The following is a 22,756-nucleotide window of genomic DNA, read 5'->3' as shown; positions in this document are numbered from 1 at the left end:
CCTGAGGTCCCTTCCAACCCTGAGATTCTATGATTCTATATGGTGTAGCTCACTGATCAGCAGACCGCAAAGGCACATGGCCACTTGCAAAACAGCATCTGAAAAAACTGGGCTTATTCCATTAAACCTAACAGAACTGCAAATGATAGTGTTTAGGCTGGGGACTCTTATTTTGATATGCTTGCATAGATAGGTGGACAAGGGAGTACATCAGATGTCATTATCTGGCAGCAGATAAAAGTACTTGGTCTTATAATACTAAGCAGAGTGCTACTATGATTACAGTCCGTGTCAGGGAATGACTATCCCTTCCCCAAAATATTGGTTAAAGCCCAGGTGACAACTTCTGCAGGTAAGTATTTTTCCCCCTGTCATTTTTATTTCAGATCTCTGATTAGCAGCACTGTCTGATCTGTACTTAAAAAAAAAAAAAAGAAAAAAGTGATGCACTGAATAACATTGCTCAGTCAAATGCACAGTGTTTGTACTGTAGTTTGCTTGTTCATCTGGAAAACATTGAGAAAAACAAGTCTTTTGATGTGAACTCAGAATTACTTGTAAGGAAAATGTACTTGATCTAAAATGTAAAGTTTTATATTCATATTATGTTACAAGAGAAAGTTTAGGGTAGACCTTACTAAATACTTATGTACAGTATTGAGACAGTTCTCTAGAACTTTGGGTTGTTTTTGTGTGTGTGTGTGTGTGTAAATGGACAGATAAAATGGGTCTGTAAAATATTTCAGTAAAAATTGCTGAATTCTGGGGTTTTAAACTCAGTTTGTTGCACTGGTGAACAAGAAAATAGTTTGGACATGATCCAGAAATTAGTTTCACATTCCAAGAATGTGCGGAAGGGAAAAGTTATGGACTTTATGAGAAAATTCCTGTTCGTTTATGGTTAATTTACAACTACACTGATAAACAGCACTAGGAAATGGAAGCTTTACCTCTTGTTTAAAACAGGAGAGATGTCTTAAGAATATGATCTCTTCCCCAGGGGAATTTATGACCTCATGGAACTCTTCTTTGGGCTCTCCTAGGAAAGGAATACAATATACTGTGCTTGTGTGTGTGTGTGTCTATATATATAGAGAGAGAGAGAAGCAAAACAGCTGATCTCTGTTGGACAAGACTGCAATTTTTTCCAGCACATGTAACTTGTGTAGATTTATAGTTCTTTATTTAATAATAGCTTTTACAATTCAGCAACTTGCTTGGTCCGCTTTTATGAAACTTGACTCTTCTTTATAACTGATAAGAGGTATAGTTTAGACATCTGCAATTTACATATGTAATACAATCAAGCCCTTTCCTTCTAAGTTTGTTTGCCCTACTGTATCTTATAGCAGTGCTTTATCTAGCTATATATTCTGCCTTAATCAGTACTGTCTGTGTGCTATCTGGCAAGACAAACATAATTCACTACAGCCATGCTTTCAATTAGCATTCACTCACAGCAACTTCAGCATTAATGCTCACTCACAAATCTCAGCAGATTACTTCAACAAGGTGAACTGCTATTACATGCAAAAGACTGAAATACACACTTCCCTTCACTAGGCTTCCTATTTACACACCTAATCTGAATTGGTCAGAAAATTTGAGTTCAGAAGTTTTGATCTTTGGTCTCCAATAAGGCATTATACAAAGTATGGAAAACTTAATTTAGTGACCTTAAAATGAGGAATATAGCTATAGTCCTATAATGACAATTCTGAAAAGTTTAATTCTTTTGGTTTATTTTTTTAAAAACTTATCTACTATAGTTAACAAAACTCTAGTAATCGGATACAGACCCCAATTCATGCTTCACTAGCAGTGTAGTGAATTGATGAATTCCATAGCAAAAATACTGAATTCTGTGCTATACAGAAAAAATGCTAGATTCCGGGGTGCAGAATTATATAGACCACAGTTCCTTGATTGAGCTGACTGTGGCAGTTCACACCTTCTTAGAGCTATCACTTCAGGATGCCCGCAGATTCAGGCAGGCGGCACCCTCAGGTCATGCTTGGTTCATGTTTTCAAGATGATCATTGCAACTCCATTACTTTGTGACAGAACTTAACATGCTGTTCCAGAGAAGACACCCGTGGTGACCAACGAGCTAAGCTTGAATGGGGGAGTAGAACTCCATATGATGATCAGAAATGTATTGTTCATATAGCTCTAGAATGGCTTAAAATAGAAACTTCAGACATGGGTTATTGATTTATTAATATTTAATAATCAATCTAAAGAGTATGATGCTCATGCATCTGAGTGACTGCTCTCTACTACACAATACTTACAACTCAAATTGTAACATACAATTTATGTTATTTGTATTGTCTTCCTAAAGGAATAATCCACATCAAGACAGCCCCTTTCCATCGAGCTAGGGATTCCATTCTACCCAGGAACCTACCCAAGAAAGTTTTTGTGGCCTATCATCTAATTTTTACCAGCCACCAACCCAAAGCCCACTGTCACCTACAAAAAGCCAGGACAATCACGAAACATCCCCTATGAGTGTCAGTAATCTCCCATCCATGTCCTCAGTGTACCAACCAAGCATGTTTAACTACGAGCGTCCAAAACATTTTATCCAGTCTCAGAATACGTGTCAAGGGAAACTGCAGCCTCCGGGACCCAAGACATCTGCACTGTCAAGCAGTCAAACCAAACAGTCATCAATTCTAATCCAGCCTCGTAACTCTAGCGAGCAGAAGTTTTCTTCGTCTTCATCGCTGAGCTCCCCAATCTTTCTCTCCTCGTCTTCCCATAGCTCCCATAAGGAATCTGCATTTCCCATCACACCTGCATCTGCACAGTCTCCTGCTACCTCCTCATCTGGGCAAAGGCTTTCATCCATGCATAACCAGTCCCCTGCAGCATTCCTCTGCTCAGTGTTGCCCTCACAGTCTGATTATAATAGCCAAGCTCCTTCTACTGTGGAATCTAAGTAAGTATGTACAGGCTTCTAACTTTCCCCTGCTTTGAATTAGTTGTGTGTGGGTTTTGTGCTGCTCCAGGTTTTGACCATGTCCATATATTGGGTGAAATCCTGATTCCAAGGAAGCCAATGACTAAACTCCCATTGGCTTCCATCCCTCCTGATCCTAATTGCTTTACTCACGCAGGCATGGGCCCATGGTGTCTGGGTGGGAGAAGTATTTGTAAATTAGAAACTAAACTGCAAATTCTTTACATACCCCTCCACTGTGCATTCATTTGTTAGCACGAGAGCAAATCTACACTTAAATGCTGCATCAGCGCAGCTGCATCACCTTAGCGCTTTAATGACTATGCTCTAAGCTGATGGGAGAGAGCTCTCCCATCTGTAGTTAATTCACCGCCCTGAGAAGCGGTAGCTGTCAGCACTGTCTACACGGGGGGGCTGATAGAACTATGTCGCTTGGGGGTGTGGATTTTTCACACCCCCGAGCGACCTAGTTATACAGATATAGGTCTAATGTAGACCAGACCTGACATGAGCAGTCTACTTTGTCGTTATGGTGGAAACTAATCCCATAAGGGCAGCCAAAGCAAGGGTTGGGCACTCATCTTAAATTGCCTACATTAAATTATTCTCTGATTTCATTCAATTTCAGAAAACAGGAATTCTGTGCGAAAAGAGTGCTCCTTGTGAGAGAGCTCCCATGCAGTAACTATAATGTTTCATAGCAAAATACAAAGGTATCCCCCGAGTCCCTCTCACTTTATGTATCCAGAGGTTGAGAAACTGACCCATGGTAACACTTTTCAGGAATCCCATTTCAATGATTCTGAGGTGTAAGTGACTTGAGAGCTTCTCAAAGTTCTATCCCTTGAAACCAAGGACCAGCGTCTCCTCCCTGATGTGTCTCTCTCAGATTCAGTGCCATGCTGAGGCAAGACACTCAGTGACCTCACTGGGAGCTCATATGAAGAGCAAGGGAAGAATGTGCCCTAGCAACTGCATTGAGGAAAATGGAGGAAAGTGTGTTTTGTTTGCTATTTTGGGCATAAAGCTGGATTAAATGCTCATATTCATGAAAACTAAAGCTACCAGCTTCCTTGAACCACAACTGTGGTGTGATTGATAAAGTGCAGGTATTATTAATTAGGTTAGGTGTAATTCTAACTAGCCCCATACTTCTCCAGAACTACACTGTTCTAATTATCTCACTGTGTGAGATAATTAGATACGTGCCTGTGACGACCACAATTATACAACTGAATACTTTGCAGCTCCACTATGTCATCTGTCTGTGGATATCTAAATGCTTTACAAATACTAAGTAAATTCAATACTCCATGAGACAGGTAAGCGTTATCCCAATAATTTTGCAGATGGGTAAACTGAGGAACACTGAGGCTGGGTAACTTGCCACGGTCATGCAGCTATTTCAAAATAGTCAAGCATCAGGAAGAGATATGTGAAATCCAGGTTCCACTTCCCCTGCTCTGACCACTAGGAAGTACTCGGTGGGGGAAGAAGAGCATTTGGAATGGTGTGCACTGAAAATAAGCTGTTGGGACTCTTGCTCTTTATGGAAAAAACATAATATGAAGGAAATGTAGGGGCATGATGGGTTCCAAATACCCATGTTAGAATATACACGGTCCTGCTACACACTTACACTGTTGCTCCGGTTGTATTCTGTCTGCTTCTACAACTAAAGCACCACCAGCGAGCTCACAAAATTATTCCAAGGGACGCTACCCTATTCCTAGGTTTCAGAGTAGCAGCCGTGTTAGTCTGTATCCGCAAAAAGAACAGGAATACTTGTGGCACCTTAGAGACTAACAAATTTCATGAGCTACACAAAAGCTGATGCTCAAATAAATTTGTTAGTCTCTAAGGTGCCACAAGTACTCCTGTTCTTTTTACCTTATTCCTATGCCCTACCCAAGCCTTCTAGCAAGAAATGACCAGAAAAGGACATTGCCTATGTAAATCATCTCAGCCTTTGCCAATAGCCTGATCCTGCAATCCTCACTCATGGGGCATCCTTGCCCAAAGGAGGTTAGTATACTCCACCTCAGTGAAGTTTGCAGGATATGTCCCCAAAAGGGACAGAGACTGCTCTGCAGAGGCTTGGGTACTGTATCCCTGAACCCTAACATTTTACCCCAGTAATTCCCTGGGTAGTGAGAACTCAAACGAAAGGCACAACCACATCTCTGTGTGTATATTCACTTGTTCATCTGGTTGTCACTCGAAGGATCACTAGATGCAGATTTTTTTTCCCCAAAACACTTGTCCAGCTGTGGATTTACCCTACAGAAAGAGTTGTGGTAAAAATGCACCAAGACAACATCCACCATTAGAACTAGGTGGAATATAACCATATAGTCCTTCCCAAACTTGGCCATAACTGACACCGTCTCACACAACCCAGACTATGGCTGGGTATCAAACTGTAGCCTAGGAAAAGAATGGCCCAAGTTCCTCCTAAGGAAGGAAGATGTGATGAGTGGAGGGAAGATATCTCGCTTGTGTGAATTTTTTTTTCTCTCCTCTACCTTTGGAAATATACAAAGTTAGGTTTTTAACCCTTTCTTGAGTGTGATATTTGGGGTTATTTCAGACCCTCCTCCAAAACCCCTGGGAAGGGAACAGAGGGGAACCACATGATGCAAACCTCTGTTTCTTAATGCTTCCTTCAGCTGGAGGTGGGGGTGGCACGGACAAGTAAATCTGCAAAGCTCAAGGATCTATGGGTCACTCTTCTCCCAATCCTTCAACGTCCTGTGTCTCTGGTCCCCCAGGGCTGTGGAGTAAAAGCTGCTGAGCAGCCCCTGCAGCTGTTAATCCTGCTCGTCACCACTGACATCCACTCATGGCTGGTGGGCCCCACCGCAAGAAGAGGGGAGTGGTTGCCCTCTCTTCCCTCCCTCCCAAAAAAACCCCTTGGTCCCCTCTACTACTATTTCTGAGCTACACAACTCCAGCCCCTTGGGAACTCGCAGCAGGCCCTCTGCCCCACCTGCAGAGAGGGGGGTGAGCAATGACAGGCGTGCCTAATCCTCCTCCCTGCTATGCTGCCAGCCCACGTCTACCTTCTTTTTGCTCCCCTTCTGCCCAGGTAGTCGGAGGGAGCTTTGGGGCCCCTGATGGCTTTTAAGGAGCAGGAAGGGGATAAAGGCCTTGCTTACACTGGCAATACATAAAGGGAAAAGGCCCCCATCTTTGATATGCCAATAATATACAGGATTGCAGTGAAACCCCTACCTCTGATGATTGGTTCACAAGGGGTGTTAGGAGAATAATTTAGTCTTTGGATTATTCATCCCACACAGTATATTTGGTGACCTGCATCCTATTCTCTTTGCCCCAGGGATCTTGCCGTGTGTGTGTGTGTGTATTTCCTGCTGGCTGAAGGCATGCACCCGCATTAATTTTCATGCCACCTGTACTGATCTAGTTCTTCCTGGCAGTGCCAATGGCAAGCTCTTGCCAACTATTGTTGAATTAGCATTGCCCACCACGAGAAGTGTTGAGTCAATGGGTGCTCAGGGTGCAGAGGGACAAAAAGACTTAGATATGTCTGGTAAGATTTCTCCCTGTACAGACCTGCAATGATCAAGGAGATCAGTGATGTGCATGCAGGGAGGTCTTCTAGCCCCACTGCACACCTGACAGCCCCACCGAGGGACCTTCTACAAGGTTCAGGTGATAAGGGTGATCTATGCATGTCTGGTACTTGTGTTGTCTACCAGGTGACTTGGCCTAGTGCAGGCCCATTTCCCTGAACTCTGTCTCAGTAACAATGCTTGGCATGTATAATGGTTTACCTGTCCCAAGCACTTTACAAGCTGATTCATAGCCAATGTTATAGCTAATGGACGGCAAATATAAATTTGAATATTTATATATATTCTCTGCCTAGATTTTATGCAGTCCTAACTCGTACCTAGTCTAGCTCACAGGAGTGACTTTCTGTCTGTCTCTTATATAAAGTAGTTACTCAAAGCCAATGTATACCAAACAAGCTAGCACCAAGCCAACATACCAGACTTCAGATCGAGAGATACAAGGAACAAAAGAAGCCCTCATTCAAGACCTGGAAAGGAAACTGCGAGGCAAAGACAACCTTCTTCACAATGGCAACCAGGTAAGAGAGAACCTCTTAGTGCAAAAACAATGAGGAGTCCTCGTTGTTTTGCTTATACAGACTAACACGGCTACCACTCTGAAACCTGTCTAAGTGCAAAGAATCCACTTACTCTGAATTTCATTAGAGGACTTCTGGCAATTCAGAGACTTACATTCAACTGCTTCAATTAATCACATGTTGGTTTTCATCTTTGCTAGCCCCTAGAAAGCAACTGTTTGTACTAGAGGGGGCCAGAACTACTTCAGTCATAACTGCGATGGCTGCAGCCGACCAGAAGCCCCAGCAAATGTTAGCTTTAGAATGTTTATCCTGGTTTCCAGCTGTAGTTTATCAATCTAGTCAGTAGTGTTTAATTAGTAACACTGATAAGTAAAAGTGACCAGTTGCCCTCTGATAAGTGGCTGCTGTCTTGTCGCAATCTTCCCTAAAGCTCTTTTTAAGAGGGCATCTAACAATGTCCCACAGTGCTTTGTATTAGCTTACTGAAAAGAAACTGAATCAAAACTAATTTTCTTCAGACAATCAGAACACAAATGTCCGGGTATCTATTTCAAAGGGAAACCATTTTCTGTAAAAAAAAAAAAAAAAAAAAAGTCTCTTCATCCCAGGAATACATTTGCCTAAATTCAGGAGGCTCAAAATGCAGCTCTCCTGAGCCATGAAATCCAAACTGTAGAGGGTTTTTAAAAAAAAAAAAAAAAAAAAAAAAACTCTCCAAGTGCAGTGTCACCAAGAAAGAAGCAGGCAAACCTGTAGTGAGCTGGTTCTAATGTGTTGTGGAAACATTCCTATTGGTCTGAGAATTGGTAAAAGCTTAGCAGGTAAAGGCTTGATGCTGCTCTCACTGAAGTCAATAGACGTTTTACCATTAACTTAAATGGGAGGGCGAGCAGGCCATACAGATCTATAATACAAATTACAAATCTATTTGGGGAGAGAGAGAACCTGAATCTTTGGCCCAATCTGACCTAAGAATGTCCCTTGGCAGAAGTGCGTCTGCAGAAGTGCGTCTTGCAGCATTTAATCTGGCTGAGTATAAACACTGCACAGCTTGACACCTGCATTACCATTACTGCCTACCAGCCATAGGCATAGACCTAACTTCTGTTTTAACGTGGCTTCTAAACTTGGGGGGAACTATCAAAGTTCAAACCAAATTCTGCTTTTACTTACCCAAGTGTAAATTGGGTGTAAATGCAGCCACGTCAGCCTCTCTGCTTCTACCGTGAAAGAATTTAGTCCTTACCTAGTTAATATTTACTCTTGCTCAAGAGAGAACACGCAGCACTTCACAGGGTGGATTTTTTTTTGGTTGTGTGTAGGTTTTTAGCACCTACTACACAGTTAGTGCCTGAAAAAGCTACACAGCTGGCGGACTTGGAAAGGCCTCCTAGTGCTAATGTAAGGGGACCCTGGAAGCTTGTTCTGATCTCCCAGTTAGTGTCATCGGTGTTAGTTATTAATCATCCCTGGCCATCCTCCTCTTGAAGGTTCTCTGCAACAACGGGAGGAGTGGGAGGCCAGAGATGGCATTTCCAAGACCTTGATGAAAAGACAGTTTAAACATATACGTGTTTGGGTGCTATATAAAATTGAGAGTGAGCTCAGCAGATTCCAAGACATCAGATCCTTTGGTACTGCCACAGGCATGCAGCAGCCACTTTCCTTTCAACAGCTCCATGAATGTTTGGCATATTAATGTGCCCTAACTTGACTGTGAGTAACCTGAAATTGTAACAAACTCAAGTGATAATAAATCACCTTTTAACCAGAATTGCTCTCCCACTGCTTTCAGCGGCTAACCTATGAAGAAAGAATGGCTCGCAGGCTGCTTGGACCAGAAAATGCTGCTTCTGTGCTTGTAACGCAAAATGAAGAAAATGTACAGAACTCACAGGTAAATGAAAATGGTCCAAAACTAGTGTCCATTGTCTGTTTAAATTTTCAGTCACTTGTATTGGAATGGGGTAGGGGGAATAGGTCTCTTTATGGAGTACAAAAAAGGAAAAATCAAGACATCTATACTGATAAAAAACTTCTGTATAGCATCCACTATCTGAGGATTTCAAAGCACTATAGGAATATTAACTAAAGCCCAGTCAGAGGTATTTAGGTGCTTAACTCCCAATGGGAGGTAGGTGCCTATAGACCTTGGAGAATCTGGGCTTTAACCCTTATATCACTCATCAGGTAGGAATATACAGGAATTCCATCTCTGGGGAGGAACATAACAGCTATTTCACAGCAACATTGTATGATTGTTTCGGACAGGAGTGATGACTAATACAATAATCAATTTAAATGGCAGGGGGATTCAGGTACCTAGTATGTAACTGCCCGAGTTAGAACTTGGCTAGGACATTGGGATTAACTAGTGTTATGAATAGTGACATGACCACAAGAGGTCAGCATCTGGGTTTTTTTTTTTTAAACATCCTGTCCAAAAGATGCATAATTAATGCTAGCTGCTAGGATGACATTGGATACAAGGTTAATACAAGGAGGAAGAAAACTCAGTATCCATGAAATAAAACCGAAGAGGAAGATAGAAGAATGTGTAAAATACTGGATACTAGAGAAGTTGATCCTGTATTGGGCACTGCAGGTAACTGGGGATGTATAGCTAAGATGCTAAAAAAGCATATCTGATTTTTGGATTTGTCTGCTCCCCCCACAAACAATATCCATTGGCTGCTATATCATACAGAACAGGGTAGTCAGACACTACCTTCAGTAGTTCTCTGGTCCAGATTACTGGAAAGGGCTATGGTGTGGCACCAGAAATCTGCATACCCAGGAGAAACCATCCCAGTTTCCAAGGATTGCCTTCTGCAGTATGTTACTAGGGTAACCTGCAATATATCAGCTGAAATATCAGTTTCATCAGAGAAAACTGATGATTAGGAGTCCAATTGCAAAACGCCTATAGACTTCAATGCAGAGTAGAAACCATAAGCTCAAACACTGGGGAAGAAATCCTGATATGTCTGTAATAAAGCTAATTCCCACACCCAATAGTTGTAGAGAAGAGCACACCAAAGAAGCATGTTACAGTGTTGTTTCCCATCGTCCTGATCAAAAGACCAAGAAAGTGATTGCCATCAATCCTGGCGCAGCTAGTTCTGCAGCAGTCTGGGGCATGCTCTACAAAGAGGTTGAGTCATGACAGCGAATTCAGTGATCTTGCATGCATGGCTTCAAATTGTTCTCAAAATACCCCTAATTGGTGACCCATCCAACCACTAGTATTCGTTTTACTACTTCGGCCAGTCTGTAGAAACTGTGGACAAACTGATGCTTTACAGCTGAATCTTAAATGAGCATGTATTAAGGAGGACACTTGCATTTGTAACCAGTGGGCATGGAGTGTGAAAGTAGTTCAGTCCTGCACGGTACTGAGCAGCGTAGCCCAATCTAGTAAAACAGTTAAGCACAGGCTTAAAGTTAAGCTGTGAGTAACCCACTAAATTTAATGGGACTGGTCATGTGCTTGAAGTTAAGCACATACGTAAGCAAACCACTGGATTGGGCTCACAAACTTAGCACTGTGCAAGATCAATGTCTTACTGCTTGACTACTACTGTGATGGGCACTCAAATACCTAAGAGCTTTCTATATTGTCATTCCTATATTTAACTGGCTCCACTGCTAAAATGGTGGAAATTCTCTCACTTGCTGGTATTAAACACCATTGTATCTGTTCCTCAGAACCCTAAAATAGAGAAGTCCTAGTAGGATCCAACCTTGGGTACTTGTACTTTTCTAGTAACTTGATGGGGACTTATCCGAAAGCTTAGCTGGTGCTGTGATCTAGCAAGGAAAGTATTTTCCATCTGAACACGTGTTCATGGGTATTGGTACCATTTGTGAGCAGGCACAACAAAGCGTTCTTGCTGGTACCATATCAAAGTGACTTCATTTCTATTCCTGCTTTACTGAAGGACACCCTGTACCTAGCTCCCGTTTCAAATATTCCAGTGTGAATAATCCCCTCTAAAGAGGTTATAGGTTTGCCAAAAAACTTTCAGCCGAAAGAAATGATTGCACTAGTCACCTGTGCAATGTGACGGAAAGCTGTTCTAAACCATTAGTAGCGTTTGTTCCTAGCCAAGGCAGTACTCTGGGATGAAAATGAATAAGTGTATTGACTCATGATGTCCAACTCTTTATATTTTATAATAAAGACTCCAAAAGTGCTTGCAACAATTGGCTTTTGAAAGGCAAACTGCTCTTTATTCAACATGTGTTTTCAGTTCAACCTCTTGGTAAATTCTGCATTGTTAACTTATTTTGATGTTTTGCTTTTCCAAGCAGCAGAATTCAGAAAACACAAGACTACAGGTTCCTACGCCACAAATCAGGTAATCTTTGAATCTATACCCAGATACTTTTGTTACAACATCCCCCTCTCAATGTTTCCATGAGATGTGAGTTCTGATCCAAATTGTGTGTGTGAGAGCGCGAGAGCGCTATTAAATCAGCTACATTCGCTTCCTTTCATAGGCATCAGCATAAAAGTTTAGTTAAACTTCAGTTTGTAGAATAATCAAGGTGACAGTTATTTCAGTTATTGGAGTAACTTCAAAGGTAGGTTGGTAACCCACATACGTCAAGCCAAACTATCGGCTAGGGACTCTAAAAAGTACATCATACACCTTCTGTGTAGTGATGTAAGGAATAACTGTAGGGTATGGGATATGATGCAAGAATCTTTGGGCCATGCTGTAAATGCTTTGAGACCTAAGGCCAAAGATAGCTGCTCTTTTTTGTGAAGCATGTATGCTGACTGTTCTATTCAACACAGTCTAAGCTAGTCAGATAGCTGGTTGGCTATCATAATTCACCAAATAGAAAATCGGGGGGGAGAATCCACCCTATTGTTTTGTCTTTGGAGGGATAACAACATTCTTGGGTCTATTAATATAGCCAGAGTCCCTTTTTAAAGGGTTTTGTTTTTTTATTTAAAGGTAACATGTCCGTGATCGTGTGTATACCTTGTTGTAAGGAACTGTAAATGTGCACATTATAGGAGCAGACCATCCTCAAGAGGGGAGAGGAATGAGCAGGGCTCAATCCAGGAGAAGTTTTTTCAACCACGTTTTGTGCAAGTGCCTGAAGACAAAATAACTGTTGAAGAGGGACGATTTTGCAGGATTGACTTCAAAGTAAGACCGATGTTCATACAATCAAAACTGTAATTTGTCTGTTGGTAATTACTATATGCAATACATACAGGTGTCACTGCATCTCAGAGACCTCAATCCTTATGAACTGGAGTGCTACCTATCTAATATTACTGGCTCTGAAAGTGCAGTATCCATTCCAAAGAGCTTTACAAATTCTAGTAATGAGAAGTTTTGCAATCTTCACATTAGCTCTGGAAAAACCCTGAAATTTGACTGAGTGTAGCCATATCTTCACTCTCAACTAGGATTTATGAGGTAGTGGCTAAAGCGGAGTATGCTCTATAAATATATGAACTGCTGTCCTGCAAGAGGACTTTTTAAATGCTACTGCCAAAATTAGGGCCCTAATTCAGGAAGGCATGTAAGCAGGTGCTTAAATGCTTTGCTGAATAGGGGCCCTAATTGACTCAGTGGGATGTAACCAGGTGCTTAATTGTGCCACAAATACTAATAGACTCCTGAATTGGGGCCTAGCTGCCTGCCACTTAAGAGCATTTAAAAAGTCCTCTTTGAAGCTCCAAATGTCATCCTGATTGAGCATTGAAGGCATCTGCTCATAGAAAAAGCTATTTTTGAAAAAAAAATAGTTGAAACATTTTATTAATACATTTAAAGTGAAATGTGCTTAACAATTATACTTCCACAAAGTTCTTCTAACAACTCTATGGTAAGAAAGTTAGCTCTTGTGTTGTAGGCCATATTTAATGCAAATGTTTTGTGTGCTGATCCTATCTTGTTTTTTCTGATTCTGTAAATGTAAAACTGGAAGAGGCATCAAGTAGAGGAATTTGAAGTAACTTTCTCACAAGTTTGACATGAACTCTGACACCTCAGTATGAAAGGCTGTTCTTAATCTCTAACTATCTTGGAGATTAAGTAGTTGCAGTTGAGTATATTCCATTACTATAGCATTGTATTTAATGATAATAAAACTGGTTCAAAATGTGGCCTTATTGAGGACCTTCTTAGAGACTTCTGAGATAAAATGGTAGGCTTGCCCCTGTGAATGCACACCCACAACGAACCACACTGACTGAAATGGGACTTCACATGTCATCAGGAACAACACAGGTTTCTATGAGCAGACTCCATTGTCTCATAACTAAAGTTCATGTCTCCAAATCCACCAGACTACTCCATAAGCTTCATAATTTACAAAGAAAACCAGTCCTGGCTGGAACTTCCAAGGGTAGAATCCTGGCTTGGTCCTCTAAGCTAATAAAACTTTCCGTAGTGGAGGGACATAGATGGCTTTAGATTTAAACATGAACAACTATAGTACCATAATGGTTTAAGATTGTATTTGTTCATGATTGTGGGTTTTTTGTTTTTGTTTTTTTTTCCTGCTTCACAGGTCAGTGGTCTACCAGCTCCAGATCTGGTATGGTATTTAAATGGAAGGTTGGTCCACCCAGATGACTTTCATAAAATGATAGTGTCTGAAAAGGGCTTCTACTCACTCATTTTTGAAGTGGTCAGAGGCTCTGATGCAGGGACATATGAATGTGTAGCCTCCAATCGTGCTGGAGAAGCCTCCTTTACAGTACAACTGGATGTAACTGGTAAGATATATGGCTGTGATGGCTACCTGGAAATCTTTATTCTCCAACTGTGTGTGCCCAAAAGTCTATTAATGCCTTTCTTCATGTACCTGAAAGACCTTTACAAACTTATCGGGATGTCTGCTTTTAGCTTTGAAAACTTCTACTTCATGATGTCCAGGTTTAAGAACTACAGTGGAAAAATACTTCGTACCAAATGTGGGGCTTTGGAAAAATTCCATCCCAAGTTGATTTTTTTTTCTAAGTTCTCAGCATTGATTCAGAGCTAGGCCAATGTTAAAACTCCCATTGACTTCAATGGGAGCAGAGTTAAGCCAGTGCTGAGAACTCTCGAAAATTCCTCCTTGGCTGTTTATTTAATCAATTTCATATCTGGAAACGGCAAAAAAAATTTTTTACACAAAATACAGAGATCTGATCATCATCCATACCACACTCATTTTCCAAAGTTATTTATAAACTAATAACGTTTGAACATGTTGAAGGAAGAGATTAATTTTTCAGAAGATATCTTTACCTCTAAGACAAATGTGCATTCCAGGCAAGACAAGTAGTGAAATTCTAGCCCTGCTAAAGCAATAGCAAAGTTCTCATTGGGTGAAATCCTAGCCCCATTGAAATCAAAGACTATTTGGGCTCACTTAAGCCCCAATCATGAAAAATCTTGTTCACATAAGTAGTCTTCACTCATGCAAAAAGTCTCACTGAGCGCTGATCTGTGGCCTTATTTATGTCTGCATGGATTACTGCTTTCTTCATTTGTGTGGGGTTGAGTGCTTTTAACGCAATTTTGTCTCTGATTCCACCTACATTGTGTCTTCCAATCATACCTTAATATTTTTCCATTCAACTTATGCTCAACAAATATTGAACACCGTTTGGTTCCATTGCATAACCTTCTTCCTACTTCCTTGCATATAAGTAGGAAAAAAAAAAGAGTTGAGTTGAAACCCACTTAACTTACTACATTCCCTTGCTGGGCAAAATTTTCTTATTTAAACACCATTCTTCAAACACATGGTCCGATATCCTCCTCTAACATCACGAACTGTTGGATAAGTAGTATATAGCCACAGTTTCAACAAACCAGAAGGAAGCAACTTTGTTAGGAAACTTAAGAACTTTGCTTACAAATTCTTTCCCAGCGCAGATGTTGCTGGCATGATTCGAGCTACAGCAAGCACAGGGCCTTCATTTGCTTTCAGGACCGTATTCACAGCTGGTGAAAGCTGGTGCAATTCCCTTGCCTATTTGCCTCCTATGGAGTTAAATCATCTGTGCATTTAGCTCTCAATCTGGACTACCTGGTGACTACTGCTTGGGCCCTTAGGTTAGGGGAAGGAGACTTTGGGAGATGGAGATCAAACTCGAACAACACTTGCAGGGGTATATTTTCATGCAATCTACTACAACCTTCTCTCTTATAACTTAGCAAAAGAACATCAGAAAGCTCCAAGTTTTATCTTCAAACCACAAAGCAAAAGAGTTTATGAAGGGGATTCAGCCAGACTGGAATGTCAGATTTCTGCCATCCCTACACCACGGATTTACTGGAAAAGAAACAATGAAATGCTACAATATAATACAGACCGAATAAGGTATGTAACTAAAACTGGCCAATGGTGTAGCAGAAAAAATAGCCAATATATGAAACACAAATAATCCAGTCTCTAAAGATGCAGCATTTGCATTTACCAGCTGCATGTGTCCGTAGCTCGTGAACAACAAACATGGTGAACGGGTTGGCTGGGAGTCAATCCCACTATGGTGAAGATATTCCACTTGAATGGAGGGAAAGAGAGCTCCCTCTGACCTCTTACTTTATAAATACACACACCCAAAATGCACAACTTGCTCACTAGCAAGCACAGATTTAAGACTGAAATACTTTAACGTGTTTGGCTGTTATCTCTGTTTGTACAGCACCCACAAAGGAGCCCTGATCCTGACTTGGGGCCTGTAGGTGCTACCATAATACAAATAATTAACTAATCAAAGAATAGCAATAACACTTGTTGAGAGTATAATCCAGTGCACCATTTTTAAAAAAATTTTTTGCATCACTTTTGATCTCTAGTCTCCTGCAAAAATTGTTTATTGCTCTTTAGGGTCTTCCACCATGAAAGTCAACTTATTTCTTTGCCCCTCATGCACTTTTAATTTTTCAGTTTGTTCTATGATAATCCTGGAAAGATCTGCCTCCTAATCCATAACGTAAATAAGAAAGATGCCGGTTGGTACACAGTATCTGCAGTCAACGAGGCAGGAGTGGTCACATGCCACTGCAGACTGGATGTTGCAAGTAAGTACTGTATATAAATGTCAAACTAGAATTTATATTATGAGTTAATATGATGGGTAGGAATTCTTCCCCCTCATTCAGAACAGATCCAATCAAGTTGTAAATACTAGATGGACGTGTGTTCCCAAAGATACTATCAGACACACAATACCCCATAAATAATGACTCAAAGCAGCCAAAGAAACTTCCCCCATTAAAAGAGCACCCAAATATACTGGGGATGGTACTTCACAAATTGCAAATATTCTGTCACCACCACTCTCCGTGCATTTTTGTTTTTAATTATCCCCAATTCCCTTGGTATCAAGGGGGGGTGGGGTGGGGAGACTATGATCCCTTCCAACTTCCCCATCGGTCTTCAGTGTCTGAGAGCTGGGACTTGCAGTTGCAGGTGAGCTCTCCCTCAAGGGCCTATTCAATTGTGCAAAGGACAACAGTTAACAACTGAGCTGGCATGCTGCAGCTCCTTCTCTTTTGGGACTTTAACAATCTACAGTAGCCGAATGAGGCATCTCTTGGTCTGTTTCAGCTCATACATACAGGCCAGTTCCAACCCCCAAGCAGTTGAAGGTTCGACCGACTTTTAGCAAATACCTGGCATTCAATAGTAAAGGACTGGATGTGAAACCAGCTTTCTCACCAGAAGGAGAGTTTGAACGGCTGGCTGCTCAGTCTGGACTGTATGAAAGTGATGAACTTTAATGTGAAAAGAGGAGGAAAACGCACTTATGTAACAGACCCATATCATAACTCCCCATATATGCAGTTAAGTGGCGGTTGCTCTAACTAGCAAACATACCTACATATTTTATTTATAATTTGACTCGTGCACATTTCCTGCTGTTCTAATTTACCAAGGTAGTACTCTATTTGTATGGATTGGTGAATATAGCAGATAATGCTCAAATGTTGTATTTTAACTGTAAAGCCTAAGAAACCAGGGCAGTTGGTGATGATGAAAGTGTAGGTTTAACTACATCTTTGCTCAGTTACAAGGAAAAGCATGTTTATTTGTACTGCTTTCTTAATATCACCACTCTCAGTAACACAACAACTTTGTGCTGCCTGAATACTAAAACCAAATAGATTTGAATGTTTTTATGTGGGTTTATGTCAAATGCAAATAAAGTACTAAATATAAAATACAGCTTGTGACTGTTCTGCTTTATTAAAACCAGGAATTTTAGAAGTTCCGTATCAAACAGCTGGTAAGCTTGCAAAGATGGAATTTTTATTCTTTATCCCCACAACACTGTAGCTTCTTTTGGCAATACAAACTATCTAGTTACCTGCCTTCTGACAGTGCTTTGTAAATAAAGCTGCAAGCACAGTATTTGTGAACATTTGTTCAAGTAAAAAGCCTTCAGGATTCACATCCCTTCAGATTTGTTTTCCTTGAACGTTCACAAGTGACCTAGTTGCAAAAATGATTGTAGAAAGTGGCAGTCTCACAGATTTGTGTACCTATTAACCAAAGGTTAGAATTTTAATGTAAAGTATTTGGGGGCCATCTCGAAACCTGCTTTCGCTCTGCCTATTTGAGTTTCAATCATCCAATAAAGCAGCAGAAACAATATACCATGTGACTTGAATGACCAATCTCACACTCCATAAACAGAGAGGAAATAACTGATTACATACAGTAGACGACCTAGAATTCAAGTAGCCCACAGGGCTGAAATGTGTTGCATGTTGTCCACAACTTGTTCAACAAAAACAGTGTTTCATTCCTAATTCACAAACTGTTTGAACTCTGCCCTTTTCAAACTATTAACTTTTTAATAGCAGTTGGCGGATTGAAATTTTTTTTCTTCTTGGATCCATAGAGTAGAGCTAGACTTTGTACTCTGCAATTTCCACCTAAACAGATGAACACTATTCATTGGAAGTGGGCGGGGGGGTCAAAACTACTCACAGAATAGAATATATGGCGACCAGGAAGTCTGCACCGTGGGCTGCATGCTCAGTAGTCGTAAAAACCACTGCACATGCTGTGACAACAGCAACACCGTACCTTTCCCTCCACCCCACTGAATGGGCTGTTAGGTTACAGCAGCTCAAGTGAGCCATTGCTCTTTCTGTTCTCTCTTAACTATGGCTGGCCCTAGTTGGGGAACTAATCTAGTGTAGACTGTTGTATATGGGACTTGGGTTGTGTTGTGTGTGGATTTGGTTTTTGAGAGGAAACTTAAATCTTTCTGTGATTATTATTTGTATTACCATAGTTCCTAGAAGCCCCATTCTTGGATCAGGATTCTATGGCACTAGGTGTTGTACAAACAAAGAACCAAAAAAAAGGTAGTCCCAGGGAGTTTACAATCTAATGAATAAGCCACTTTTTAATCCAACTCTGTCACTGCAGGAGAGATCTTTGCTGTCTGTAAGACATTGTCCATGTCCCACTCTAAACACTGCAGTCTCTCTGTTCTGTTTTATACAACACCTAGCACAAAGGGCTTCTGGTCCATGACAGGACCACCTAGGTTCTAACTCAATACAAAAAAAAAAAAAAAATTATGTGCAGGCTCTATCTACATGCATGTAATTTCTCTTCTAGGCTAGTTATTAGACATTGTCTGTCTGATTCTGCTATTGGAAAATGAGATGTCCTCCTACTCACCAAACGTTTTGTTGGAATTTATTAATCAGCAACCGCCAATTCTTGGCTTTAGAACTGGAAGGACTAGTTCTGCCAAACTCTGCTCTGACATCTATTCAGACAGAATTGAGGACGCTGGAGCAGGCAGCACACGAAACAAAAAACCCTGTTGGAACAAAAGTTGCCAAATGTGGAAAGTGTGTTTTTAACCTTCTGAGGAAATGACAAACTGATATGGTGTGCGCTTTTACGAAAAGGACAAGCCCAAAGCAATGGTTTGTATATTAAGAGCCCTTTACTCTCACTGAAGTGGGCTTGTGCTCTCCTCTCCTCCCCACTCTGTCACTACACAGGATTTTCATAAGTCGTCTGACCTTCTTGAAATTGAAAAAAAGGCACCCAATCTTAGTCCTTCAGGCTAAGAAATAGTACGTGCGACGCTGAAGCTCAGATAGATGATAATAATGGTCCCTTCTGGCCTTAAATTCCATGACAAAAATCTTTATTCCTCTTTCCCTGTGGTATTGCAAAAACAAAACCAGACACCCACCCTGAAAACAACTTAAAATCAAGTTTCATGATAATATTGACCCCTATTTCACTCATCGAAAGTAAATGCTAGCTGGAGCAGGAAACGGGTGATTTCATCAATGACTATTACAAAGGCACATTTACGCAATAAAAATTACAAGTATTTTGATGCCCGAATAACTTTTCCGAGAGAGTGAGCTGATGCTCTGTGTTGTGCTAGCTCATTTTTATGAATGTACCAGAATAACAAGTATTTTTTACTGAGGCTCAATTATTTGGATTAAAAAAAAGAAAAAGACACACACCAGATAGGGACTCAAACCAAGTTTCTCTCTCACATGCTGGTCTTTTACCATTAGAGATGGCTGTTGAAACAGCATATATATGGTAGACAGAATAGTGATTTCCTAATAATGCAGCTTATATCAAACCGAGAAAGAAGTAGCCTGGAAACAAAACTGTAAGAATGGGGGGTATTTTTGTGGCACTAGCCTGTATTGTGGAGTCCAGACCAGACCGGCCTGTCTGATGGGGCACCCCAGAAGGTATGAAAATTCCCAATTCATTTTTATTTATTGTGCTCTAAACAGATAAGCCATGGGGGCTACCTATTCACCTGTATCACAGTAACTATACCAGGACCCTGAACGCATTACAAGGTGCTTAAGCTCATTGCTTAGAATGTATTTAAATCTAAGGAAATAAGTTTGTTAATCACCACATGGATGTATATTTTTCCAGTTGCTTTGTGCCTTTCATCTCAGTTCATTTTATGGTTATGGTCCAGACTCTGATGATACTCCAAGTGTTTACAATGGGGTAAACAAGAGCTGAATGTTGTCCTATACCATTGATTCTCCAACTTTTGTACTGGTAACCCTTTCACCTAGCAAGACTGAGTGCAACCCTTCTTAAATATATTCGTGTTTTTAATTTATAACACCATTATAAATGCTGGAGGCAAAGCAGGGTTTGGGGTGGAGGTGGTGGGTGGTGGGTTCCTGCCCCATCTCCTCTCCCACCCTGCCGCCGATCAGCTGATGGCCTTTGCAGGTGAGGGGGAGAAGCGGAGCTGCAGCGCACTTATTGCTCTGGAGAAGAGGCGGAGAAGAGGTGGGAACGGGGCCATGGGGAAGGAGGTGGAATCAGGGCATATCCCCTCCATCCCTGTGCCGTGAGCCGCTCTGGGAGCACCCCCAGGACCCTCGCCCACACCCCCAGCCCTCTGCCCTGACCACTGCACCCCCTCACACACCGCATGCCCTGACCCCTGCACCCCCCTGGCCCTCTGCCCTGACCCCTGCACTCCCTTACATACCGCATGACCCCTGCACCCTCTCACACGCCCCCAGCGCTCTGCCCTGACCCCTGCACCCCCCCTCACACGCCCCCAGCGCTCTGCCCTGACCCCTGCACCCCCTCACACGCCCCCAGCCCCCCCACATTCCCACCCCCACCCTGAGCACCAAACAGGAGCTCCTGCACCCCCCCCCCACATTCCCACCTGCACTCCTTGCACCAAATGGGAGCTGCCCAGGTAAGCACTCCACACCCAAACCTCCTGCCCCAACCCTGAGCCCCCTCCCTCATTCTAGCTCCTGGCCAGACCCTGCACCCCAACCCCCAGCCTGCTCCTTCACCCCCAGCCCTGAGCTCAGTGCACTCCCTCTCTCAGCTCAGTGCAGAGGAAGAGGAGGGGGTAGAACCAGGGAGAAGGTAGGTACCCACTCTGTGTGGGCAGGGCCGGGATCCCAGACCAGCCGCAGTCTGACTGGGGCCTGTAGCCGGAACCTCGGCTGGCAGGAGCCAGCGGACGGAACCCCAGACCAGCAGCAGGCTGAGTGGCAGTGGGCTGAGCTGCTCAGGGGTCCCGGCCGCTGGCCCCGCTCAGCCCGCTGCCGGTCTGGGGTTCTGGCTGCCGGCCCCTTGCCAGCCGGGGTCCCGGCCGCAGGCCCCGCTCAGCCCGCTGCCGGTCTGGGGTTCTGGCTGCCGGCCCCTTGCCAGCCGGGGTCCCGGCCGCAGGCCCCGCTCAGCCCGCTGCCGGTCTGGGGTTCTGGCTGCCGGCCCCTTGCCAGCCGGGGTCCCGGCCGCAGGCCCCGCTCAGCCCGCTGCCGGTCTGGGGTTCTGGCTGCCGGCCCCTTGCCAGCCGGGGTCCCGGCCGCAGGCCCCGCTCAGCCCGCTGCCGGTCTGGGGTTCTGGCTGCCGGCCCCTTGCCAGCCGGGGTCCCGGCCGCAGGCCCCGCTCAGCCCGCTGCCGGTCTGGGGTTCTGGCTGCCGGCCCCTTGCCAGCCGGGGTCCCGGCCGCAGGCCCCGCTCAGCCCGCTGCCGGTCTGGGGTTCTGGCTGCCGGCCCTTTGCCAGCCGGGGTCCCGGCCGCAGGCCCCGCTCAGCCCGCTGCCGGTCTGGGGTTCTGGCTGCCGGCCCCTTGCCAGCCGGGGTCCCGGCCGCAGGCCCCGCTCAGCCCGCTGCCGGTCTGGGGTTCTGGCTGCCGGCCCCTTGCCAGCCGGGGTCCCGGCCGCAGGCCCCGCTCAGCCCGCTGCCGGTCTGGGGTTCTGGCTGCCGGCCCCTTGCCAGCCGGGGTCCCGGCCGCAGGCCCCGCTCAGCCCGCTGCCGGTCTGGGGTTCTGGCTGCCGGCCCCTTGCCAGCCGGGGTCCCGGCCGCAGGCCCCGCTCAGCCCGCTGCCGGTCTGGGGTTCTGGCTGCCGGCCCCTTGCCAGCCGGGGTCCCGGCCGCAGGCCCCGCTCAGCCCGCTGCCGGTCTGGGGTTCTGGCTGCCGGCCCCTTGCCAGCCGGGGTCCCGGCCGCAGGCCCCGCTCAGCCCGCTGCCGGTCTGGGGTTCTGGCTGCCGGCCCCTTGCCAGCCGGGGTCCCGGCCGCAGGCCCTGCTCAGCCCGCTGCCGGCCTGGGTGAACGGAACCCCAGGCCGGCAACACGCTGAGCGGGCCTGAGGCATAAGATCAGCATTTTAATTTAATTTTAAATGAAGCCTCTTAAACATTTTGAAAACCTTGTTACTTTACATACGACACTGGTTCAGTTATATAATATATAGGCTGACAGAGAGAGACCTTCTAAAAAACGTTAACACGTATGACTGGCCCACGAAACCTTAAATTAAAGCGAATAAAGGAAGACTCGGCCCACCGACCCCTGCCACAATCGCTGAAATTAAGCCGCCTCTGGCGTGAGAGGGCAGAGAAGTAACTTGCTGCCCAACAAGGGAAATGGTGACTGAGGGCGCTGTGGAGAACTCCAGTCTTTTAAGGACATTTGGCACTTCTTGCAAGTCCACAAAGAGCCTCATTTCTGGCTTATCTGAAGGCTCCACAGCCGAGAAAGTACAGAGCCTTCAGCCTATTTACCTTGGCGGCCGGGAGGACAAAAGAGAGCCTGTGCCTTGACTTCCAGATGTGGCAGCGCAGGCTCACAACGAGCCTGCTTCCAAGCCAGCAGGATCCAGCCCCAGTGAGGGCGGAGCACAGCTCATGACCCC

At 43.9% G+C, this 22,756-nt stretch overlaps 1 protein-coding gene across 6 annotated transcripts; it reads left to right on the top strand.

Moving 5' to 3' along the window:
* The first annotated feature begins 240 nt into the window (after nucleotides 1-240).
* On the top strand, nucleotides 241-17,264 carry MYOT (myotilin). Of its 6 annotated transcripts, none has more exons than XM_073358141.1 (10): nucleotides 241-352; nucleotides 2,771-2,947; nucleotides 6,932-7,085; nucleotides 8,884-8,985; nucleotides 11,400-11,449; nucleotides 12,118-12,253; nucleotides 13,629-13,836; nucleotides 15,269-15,434; nucleotides 16,005-16,138; nucleotides 16,668-17,264. In XM_073358141.1, the coding sequence occupies exons 2-10, from the start codon at nucleotides 2,856-2,858 to the stop codon at nucleotides 16,838-16,840; spliced, it is 1,215 nt and encodes a 404-aa protein (XP_073214242.1). In that variant the 5' UTR covers nucleotides 241-352; nucleotides 2,771-2,855; the 3' UTR covers nucleotides 16,841-17,264. The 6 variants fall into 6 exon arrangements, with proteins under 6 accessions (XP_073214242.1, XP_073214241.1, XP_073214240.1 ...); XM_073358140.1 differs by having other exon boundaries at nucleotides 2,345-2,947; nucleotides 6,935-7,085; XM_073358139.1 differs by having other exon boundaries at nucleotides 2,345-2,947; nucleotides 11,403-11,449.
* Nucleotides 17,265-22,756: the final 5,492 nt, after the last annotated feature.

This window comes from Lepidochelys kempii, chromosome 8, assembly GCF_965140285.1.
Source record: "Lepidochelys kempii isolate rLepKem1 chromosome 8, rLepKem1.hap1, whole genome shotgun sequence".
Classification (NCBI taxonomy): domain Eukaryota; kingdom Metazoa; phylum Chordata; order Testudines; family Cheloniidae; genus Lepidochelys; species Lepidochelys kempii.
The sequence above is the reverse complement of the archived record's forward strand: the minus strand, read 5'-3'. Positions and strand labels throughout refer to the sequence as shown.

Coding starts and splice junctions, on each gene's coding strand:
- MYOT (XM_073358138.1), top strand. CDS start 2,511: ATGAGTGTCAGTAATCTCCCATCCATGTCCTCAGTGTACCAACCAAGC. Junction 7,086..8,883: donor TTCTTCACAATGGCAACCAG/GTAAGAGAGAAC, acceptor CACTGCTTTCAG/CGGCTAACCTATGAAGAAAG. Junction 16,139..16,667: donor CTGCAGACTGGATGTTGCAA/GTAAGTACTGTA, acceptor GGTCTGTTTCAG/CTCATACATACAGGCCAGTT.